This window comes from Melospiza melodia, unplaced genomic scaffold, assembly GCF_035770615.1.
Source record: "Melospiza melodia melodia isolate bMelMel2 unplaced genomic scaffold, bMelMel2.pri scaffold_35, whole genome shotgun sequence".
Taxonomy (NCBI): Eukaryota; Metazoa; Chordata; class Aves; order Passeriformes; family Passerellidae; genus Melospiza; species Melospiza melodia.
Window position 1 is genome coordinate 426,944 of NW_026948670.1, and position 9,442 is coordinate 436,385.

Sequence of the window (9,442 nt, forward strand, 5' to 3'; positions counted from 1 at the left end):
CTGCACACAGACATTGCTGCTGCAGCTCCACAGAAGGCAACTAAACGGCATCTCTGCAGAAAACTCTGCTGGGACATCCTTTAGTTCCCTAAAAACCCACCAAGGGAATAGCTCCTCATTGGCACAGTCTGTGACCACAGGGAAGGTGGAGAGAAATTAAATGAGAAACAGCAGAAAAAGTGACATTTCTCTGTGTAAATATGAAAAAAATAAAAACAACAGTAAAGAACCTCCAAAATGAAAACAAAAAGGAGTATCAAAGATGGCTTTTTTTACAAGTGAGTTGCACAAATTGGCCAGAAGGTTAATGTTTGTGATACAATCCCATCATCAGTCTCCACATTGCAGCCTTGAGCTCGTGGTTCCTCAGGCTGTAGATGAGGGGGTTCAGGGCTGGAGGCACCACTGAGTACAGAACTGACACTGCCAGATCCAGGGATGAGGATGACATTGAAAGTGGCTTCAGGTAGGTAAAAAATGACGTGCTGACAAACAGAAAGACCACAGCCAGGTGAGGGAGGCAGGTGGAAAAGGCTTTGTGCCGTCCCTGCTCCGTAGGGATCCTCAGCACAGCCCTGAAGATCTGCACATAGGAGAAAACAATGAACACAAAACAGCCAAATGCTGAACACACACTAACAGCAATTAGCCCAAGTTCCCTGAAGTTGGACTGTGAGCAGGAGAGCTTGAGGATCTGTGGGATTTCACAGAAGAACTGGCCCAGGGCATTGCCATGGCACAGGGGCAGGGAAAATGTATTGGCTGTGTGCAGCAGAGCATGGAGAAAGGCACTGGCCCAGGCAGCTGCTGCCATGTGGGCACAAGCTCTGCTGCCCAGGAGGGTCCCGTAGTGCAGGGGTTTGCAGATGGACACGTAGCAGTCGTAGCACATGATGGTCAGCAGATAAAACTCTGCTCCAATGAAGAACACAAAGAAAAAGAGCTGTGTGGCACATCCAGTGTAGGAGATGTTCCTGGTGTCCCAGAGGGAATTGTGCATGGCTTTGGGGACAGTGGTGCAGATGCAGCCCAGGTCACTGAGGGCCAGGTTGAGCAGGAAGAAGAACATGGGCATGTGCAGGTGGTGGCCGCAGGCTACGGCACTGATGATGAGGCCGTTGCCCAGGAGGGCAGCCAGGGAGATGCCCAGCAAGAGGCAGAAGTGCAGGAGCTGCAGCTGCCGCGTGTCTGCCAATGCCAGCAGGAGGAAGTGGCTGATGGAGCTGCTGTTGGACATTTGCTGGGGCTGCACTTGGGGAGCTGTTCATGGAGAAAGGACAGTGATAGGTCAGGAGAGGCTGCTTGGAGCCAAACCTGGGCCATTCCCTGCAGACTGTCTTGCTGGCACTCACCCACCCTTGTTCCTTCTCTTGGAAAACCTTCACCTGGGTCCCTGCCTGAGCTCCAGTTGTGCAGGCTGAGTTTGCCAGAATCAGCCAGGCTTGTGCCTGGAGGCTCTTGAGGAGCCATCTCTGCCCTACTGCCCTGGGTTTGTGGCCATGGGGCAGAGGGACAAGCCTGGATATTCAGGATTTGTCAGAGGAACCACTCCTAATGCAGAAAGGCTTGGTAGTGTCTGCACTCCCATTTCTAAAGGAAATAGAGGGCAGGAGTTGGTTTTAGGAATTGTTTTCCTCCCCACACATCATTCCTGGCTCTCTGAGGTCAGAAATCCCCAGCATTCCTGCTGCACTCAGAGTTTCCCACTGAGAGATGGGAGAGGCAAAGGATTCCCTGTGGCTAAAGGAAGGTGAGGGGCTGGATGGGCTTGTTCCCAACTGCCCTGGCTTTGCACCTTAGGCTGCAATCAGAGCACAATCACACTCCTGGATCACCATGGGATAAACCAGACCCTACCAAGAGCAGAGGGATCCCTGAATTTCTCACTCTCTCTCAAGGTCTCTGGGCAAGGTCTCAGAACCCCCATGTGCCAAGGACACTCACGGCTCCCTTGGTAAACCCAACAGCATTTCCTCAGCTCTGGCAGCTCTGCCCTTCCCCATGGGACATTCAGGGAACTCCCAGAGGCTCTGGCACAGATTTGCACCCAGGAGGGCAGCTCAGAGCTTGGAAGGGCACAGCAAGGAGATCCCTGGCTGTGCCCGTGATGGGATCTCAGGGAGGGGGCTCAGCTCATTCCCCTTTCCCATGGACTGCTTTGCCCACAGCCCCACAGGTGCCAGGGAAGTTTGGACACCCCATTCCCATTGACACACCCCTGCCTGGCAGGAACGCCAAGGGCAGTGCCTGACTCAGCTGCTGCAAATGCCAGAGCCTCCCTGAGAGCAGCAGATAACAGTGACAATATCAGGGCAGGGCAGAACCAAGAGAAGATGTTGTGGTGCTGTGCCTGAGAGGGCAGGGCAGAGGCAGCCGGGCACTCAGGACAGTGTTCCTGTGCCCAGCTCTGCCCGGCACCTCCCACACACCAGCACTGCCCTCATCCTGCCCCCAGCACTGCTCTCTTCAGCCCCCTCTCCTTCCCTGAGCATCTCCCTGGGCCTGGACATTCCCTCCTGAGAGGAGCCTTGTCCCTGCCAGCGCTCGCAGAGCCCATCCCAGCCTGTGTGCCCTGGCCGGGGCCCTACAGAAACCTGCCTGTGTGCAGGGCCCTGGCTGGGGCAGGCTCTGTGTGCAGCTGGGCAAGGGCAGCTCAGGAGAGCCCTGCTGGGCCCTGCAGAGGTGATGCTGCTGCTGTCCAGGGCTGAGGAGTGGCTGAGGGCCTTTGGGAGGCTCCCAGCAGAGATACTGACCAGCTTAAGTCACAGTTCTGGAGTCCCTGTAAATGTTCAAACATTCCTTTGATGATCCTGTGTGTCCCTTTCAACTCAGAATGTTCTGTGAATCTGGGATTACAATTCCTGTTCTGCTTCTCTCATCCCCCTGTTGTCTATAATCCAAAGGAAAAAAAAAAAACAAAAACCTTGCAGCATTGTTAGAACAGTAAAGTAAAGTAAAAGCCAGACACTTATTGGAAGCTTCCAGGTGTCCCAGTGGGAAAGGGCACACCCACCTCCTGATTTCAACAATTTATTAAGGTTGATAATTAGGATATTTAACAGGAGCATCCAAAAGGAGATTCAGTTTCCCTAGTTACACACCCCTGGGTCAACCCATTGGAGTATGTCCAAAGGCTTCTTTGCCTTCACTTTTTATAATGACTGCTCATATTCTGCTCATTCTCAAAACCCAAAATGCTCCTATATGTCCAGTTCCTAGAAGACTATATAGTATTTCAGGACTATATAAAAGAATAGGACTATACAGCATTTTAGGAATATATTTAGACAGTCAGGTTATTAAGAGAAAGGTAAGGAAACATACTAGATTTAATTCAGGATTAAAGCTATATAGGAATATAATAGTTGTTTAATACAGTTAAGAGTTTATTAGTGTTAAGTAAGGATTATAGTATTGTAACTATAGAATAGTAATTTAGAGAGCTATGAATATATAAAAATGTAAAAAGTACAAAAAACTTTTTGTCACCACCCCAACATTCCCATCTTTCTCTAAGTAGGAAATTGAAACACTCTCAGGAAAGCTCCTGAACTTTACAGCAATCCCTGGCTTACCTTCTTTGGGAAGTGTCCTCTGGAGCTGTGCCCAGGCAGGTCTGGAGCTGGGAGCAGCCCTGCCCCACCCAGCCCCTCTCAGCAGCAGCCCCTGCCCTGCTCAGGGTGGCTTCTTCCCCCCACAGCTTCTCTCCAGCACTGGGAGCAGCTCCCCGGGCCGGCTGAGAGCTGTCCCTGGCAGGCAGCAGAGTCCCTGCCCCAGCACAGCGCCCTGGGCTGCAGGACCCTGCTCTGCACGACAGCCCTGGGCATCCCTGGCTGCAGCCCCGGCTGCTCAGCCCTGCAGCAGAGCCTGGCAACAGGAGCTGCCTTGGGCTGGGGCAGCAGGGAAAGCCAGCCCTGCCCTAGGGCCACAGCCCAGCTCTGAGAGTCCTCCTGAAAGGTCCTCAAATCTCTGGGATGTGCCAGCTCCAGGAGATCCCTGCAGGAACGGCAGCTTCTCTTCCCACAGCCAGGGAATGACTGTTTCAAACCTGGGCTGATTTCTGCTCTAGTGAGCCCTGAGTGAGCTCTGCTCAGTGCTCCCAGCCCAGGCTGAGTTTAACCCCTCTGTGCCCCTGTGCTGTGCCCGGGGTGGCTGCAGGCAGTGCCCCAGCCCTGCTGGGCTGTGAACAGGAGCTGCTCCTGGGCAGAGCTGTCTCTCTGCAGCGCTGCCCTTGCCAGGAGCTGCCTCTGTGCCAGGAGCCTCTGTGCAGGTTTTTCAAAGGACTTTGGGTTTGGCTTTTGCCTTGGAGTCTCTGAAAGGTTTGTGCAATCATGGCCTCCAATTACTGCTGTAATTAGTCCCTGGAGAGGCTTTGTCAGTAACAACACTCAGTGGGGCTCATTTATGCTTCAGGGTACTTGAGTTTTTTCAAAGTACTTGATGTTTCCCTTTTGATACATACTCTGTGAGACGTTTGTGCAATCATGGCCCCAATTATCTGCTTTAACGAGTCCCTTGAGAGCTTTGTACTGAAACTTAGCAGGGCTCATTAATGCTTTGAGATACTCAAGGTTTTTAAGATACTTTATGGATTTAAGAATACTTTTAGGTACTTTTAAGGATTTTCCTTTCCTCACTGAGTCTCTGAGAGGTTTTTGTGCCATCCTGGCCTCCAATTCTCTCCTCCAAGGAGTCCATGAGGAGCCTGTGTTGGGTATCTTTCCCCTTTCTGTTTTACAACAAAGATGGAACTGAAAGAATTTTGTAAGACTTTCTAAAACATTCAAACAATCATGGGAACATTAACAATACAACAACAACCACTAAGAGAATTAATAGTCCTGTTTCAGTAGACATCATCCAACCCTTTAGTCCCTTGGACTGGAAGAGTTTATTGAACCAGTCTTTTTTTTCCACTTGAAGCTTCTTGAATCCTTCAAGTACCTGAATGCTCTTGTGGATTGACTCGCTGTGGATGGAGAGGTTCATGCAACACATGCCCTCAGAGTCTAAACAGCCATGCCCATGTGCCCAGAGTAAAAACTCTATTGCTATTCTGCAAGGTAGCATGTCTGATGGTCTCTATGTCTGAGAGCAGGCCACTCAGTGTGAGGGAGGTAGCATTGGTTTGCTTACTTAACAGGCACCGAAGATGGTCTGATTGCCCTAAAGCTTTAGCTGCAGCCACCCAAGGTATTCCACACTGGGGATGCTACCATCAAATACCTGGATTAAAGCTTGCAAAGCCATCTCTTTGATATCATCCAATACTTCTCTAGGGATACCTGCTGCTTGGTCATCTGGTAGGCTGTGTTGTCCTTCTCTAGCTAGGTGGTTGATTCTGCTCTTGCCTCATTATTAGCATAGTCGCTATTAATCGATTTAGTAAACACTTCCATCCCCCTTTTCACAGGGTGTATTCTGTAGGCGACAACAACATGGTCATAATATATTTTAAATCATAGGGAGTTAAGACATGTGCTGTAAACATGGCCCTCATTAGGCCATTAAAACAAGGGAAGTATCTCCTGTGGTCTTTAGCTGCCCTACACAGATCCTTGATTTCCCCTCAAACCAATGGCTGATACCTGGGATTCTGCCCGCTTCTTTCATAACATACAGGGCCAATGAGGGGTTTTGAGACTGTTTGCCAGTCTCTTTCCTTAACTGCTTATTTCCAGATCATTTCCCAGGGATCTTCTGGGGTTAAAGGGGTGAGGTGGCTCTGGGGAATCCAAACTGTTTTCTAAGGAGGAAGAATAACTTGGAGGAGAAACATTTGGATTAGAAATAGTGTGACAGTTGGGCTTAGTATCTTTGACCATGGGGTCATATTGTTGCCAGAGGGTGGGGCAAAGGGCACTGCCATTTTGTCAGGTGTTGGGGAGGAAGGGCCTTGATTAAGGATGGCAAACAACTAGGCTGGCATTCTGGAGGCATGGCCCAGGGTGGAGGTGGAATGATTGACAGTGGGGGTGTGACCCACAGTTGTGGGGGTGGAGTCTGGAGGTTCATTCAGGCGGAAGAGAAGGCTGTGGTAGCAGGAAGTGGAGGAGCCAAGATGGAGGGAGGATGATCGGGCTCTTGAGCCACGTTCCGCCTCCTTCCATCTTAACTCTCCAGGGCATGATACTCCAAGAGAGCATGGCCATCGCCATCTTGAACCATCGTGGAAGGTCTGATAAAGGCAGGTTTGGGGCAAGGTCCTGAGTTAGGAGTGACCAATGGATTGAGTTTTCAACACGCTGCTGGATGGTGAAGGGTCTCAAGTGCGGTGTGGATAATGGGGAGTATGTGGGATGCAATGGAGTCCCTTTTGATCAAAAGGTTGTACAATTTAACTTCCACTTAGTCTCAAAATTCAGTGGTATGGATTTCGACACCAGAGGTGTCTGGAAATTTTTTAATGATCCACCTCATGATTGATTTTTATTCGTTCTTTGAAAATATTTCATCATGACCAGTGAGAATTAAAGCATCCATATACACTCCTTTCTACTGTGGACATATGGCTGGCCATTTTTCTTTCTTTGCCTTATGGAGAAGAGCCACCGCAACACCTCAAATTAATTATGGGACATGGGTGCATACTGTAAAAACACAATGGCAAAATGGGCAATAAATATCTTGCATTTCCCCAAACCCACCTGCAATCCTATGCAGGTGAAACAATCGTTGTCCCTGCCAGTCCTGGCCAAGGTCCCTTGAAGCAACGATGAATCCGCCAGGCCCGGCACAATCCAAAATCCCGGGGAACACTGGCCTATCCATCAGCTAACCCCAGCTGACGTGACGGACATAGGGATCCCTGAATGTCATGGTCCCTGTTTGGGCACCAAATGTCCCAATGAGGGTGGCTGTGACAAACATCTCTGGCTCCCTGAGTTCAGGGTGAGTGTGGCGAAAATGAAAAGAAGCAGGATCAATGGAGTTGTTTAAAAAGAACTTTAATGACAGGGTGAAAAATAATAAACATGGAGAAATCCAGCACAGTACAAGGGGCAGGATCCTAAAACCTGAGACAAAGGGGAAGCAACAACTTGGGTCTAGAAAACTAGAACAATAATCATGTAGAAGAAATTAGTAACCAATAAAACAATAGGGGAGTAGAACTTGGACAACTTAGCATAACAACACTAAAGGCTTATGGGAAAAGTCTCAAGCTCACCCTAAGTAAATTGAATGATTCCCAGAACTTGAAACTCACGCCCAGTTCTTCCAGGGTAAAATCTGACTCTGAGTTACAGCTGGGCTAACTCCTACACCGCTGCTTTGCACTGGCCCCTTGGGACCATGCGGCCAAACAGAGCCACAATGATATCCTTGGTTCCACAAGGCTCTCCAGTGTCACAATGGCCCCTTCATTTCACAAGGCTCTCAAATGTCACATTGGTCTCCATAGGAAGGAAACCACAGAGGCCCCGTGTTTCAGGAGCTGATGAACGGCAGCCATCAGCAGCCAAGGTAAGCCTGACGTGTCTGTCCTGTCAGGTTTGCTTGGAGCAACCCTTCAATATTTGAAATTACGAATGCGGAGTCCTAATTTAGAAAATTTGTGCCTGGAAAAGAGGAATTTTTTAATCCATACAAAGAAAAGCACAGAGCCCTTTCCTGTCTTTGGAAAATAGATGAGTGCTGCCACACAGAAGTCAAAGACCAGCCAGACCTGTCTGTCCTGGCAGCTTTTGTCTGGCAGCAATCCTTGCATACAAAGAAATTTGGAGGTGTAATCGTAATTTTGGCCATGGATGCCTGGAAAAAATGGACAGTTCTTTTCCATAAAAAGAAAAGCCCAGAGCCCCAATGTTTCAGGGGCAGATGGGAATGGCCTTCAGCATTCCAAGGTCAGGCAGACCTCTCAGGTGACCCCTGGGAAGCCAAGGCAGCCACACCTATTTCAGGTTCCCTTCATTCCACAGGGCCCTGCAGTGTCACAATGGCTCCTTGCTTCCATGAGGCCCTCAGGTGTCATAACAGTCACTTGATTACACAAGTCCTTAAGGATCTTAATGGTCTCCATGGTTCCACAAGGCCCCACAGTGCCATAATGGTCTTTTGGTTCCATGAAGTCCCGCTGTGTCCAATGGCCCCTTGGTTCCATTGGGGCCCAGTTGTGCAACAATGATTCCCTTGGTTCCACAACTTCCCTTAGTTTCACAATGGCCCCTTCCTTCCATGAGACCCTGCAGGGTCACAATTGTCTCCCTGATTCCATGGGGCCTTGTAATGCCACAATGCTCTCCATGGATCCACAGTGCCTTGCAGGATCACAATGGCCCTTTGGCTCCACAAGGCCCTGAAATGCAGCAATAGCCTCTTGGTTCCACAAAGTCCTGCTGCTTCACACTGGCCCCTTGGGACCGTGACGCCCAATTGGGCCACATGTTCTTAGTTTGACGAGAACAGAAAGATGTTCTTGGTTCCACGAGGCCCCAGAGTGTCACAGTTGCCCCTGGGATCCATGGTACCCTGCGGAGTCACAATGTTCCTCTTGCTTCCAGAAGTCCCTAAATGTCACCATGGCCCATTGGTTCCACAATGCTCCGCAGTGTCACAATGGTCTCCATAGGAAGAAAACAAGTGAGCCCCAGTGGTGCAGGGGCAGTCACCAGAGAAGCAGTTACCAGAGGTCAAGTTTAGCCCAACTTGTGTCATCTTGGCTTTTTAAGATTTTCTAAGCCTTCTGATGTGGACATTCTTGTAGTGAACTTTCTCACACATTTTCTGTAAGTAACTCATTGTTTCGCATTCCTTTTATGGAGGAGGAGAGAGTTGAAGGGCTGTTGGTTTGATCAGTGTCATTGGAGAGGTGGCACTGTTCACCCTCCAATCCGCTGTCACTTTTGGAAAACTATAAATGTTGGATTCAGAATATAAACTTCACTTTTTTCCTTCACCTTGAGAACAGCGGTGTGCGCTTCTGTTCTTTCCTGTCCTCTAGTGACATCAGGTGACTGACAAAGTGTACTGCAGCCTAGGCTGAGACAGAGTCCGGATTGCCGGTATTGTCACCCCTCTTTGGTGCTTTGCCTGCTGTTCTTGGGGTGATGGCAACCTCTGTGGGTTTCAAGAAGGATTCCCTCATTTTGGACCTCTGGAGGGGGTCCTGGAGTGGAAACAGGTGTCGACGGAAGGGAACCAGGACATCAATTTTATCATCACAGGCTCAATTTTATTGATCAGTACGGCGGGTTAAATACAGTTAATAATGAGCTTCATACATATTGCAAAAGTTGAGCTCAGGATTGGTCAGTTACATATCAGCACCTACGCCTACTTCTACATTCCTATGGTTCTACTATTGATACTTTCTACATATTCTCAGGATATATTCAGGACTAATCTCTACTCCCTATCCTCATGTTGCAGCAAGGTCACTGCTGACTTTTCCTTTCAGCTTGCTGACTGCTGACTTTTCTCCTTCAGCTTAACAAGCGGCATT

General features: G+C 49.3%; 1 protein-coding gene across 1 annotated transcript; it reads right to left on the bottom strand.

Moving 5' to 3' along the window:
- Positions 1 to 304: 304 nt before the first annotated feature.
- Positions 305 to 1,237, bottom strand: LOC134434345 (olfactory receptor 14A16-like). Its single transcript, XM_063183015.1, has one exon. It carries the CDS (start codon positions 1,235 to 1,237, stop codon positions 305 to 307), a length of 933 nt encoding a protein of 310 aa, XP_063039085.1.
- Positions 1,238 to 9,442: the final 8,205 nt, after the last annotated feature.

Bases quoted from the DNA above. Each gene is read 5' to 3' on its own strand.
- LOC134434345 (XM_063183015.1), bottom strand. From the start codon at position 1,237: ATGTCCAACAGCAGCTCCATCAGCCACTTCCTCCTGCTGGCATTGGCA.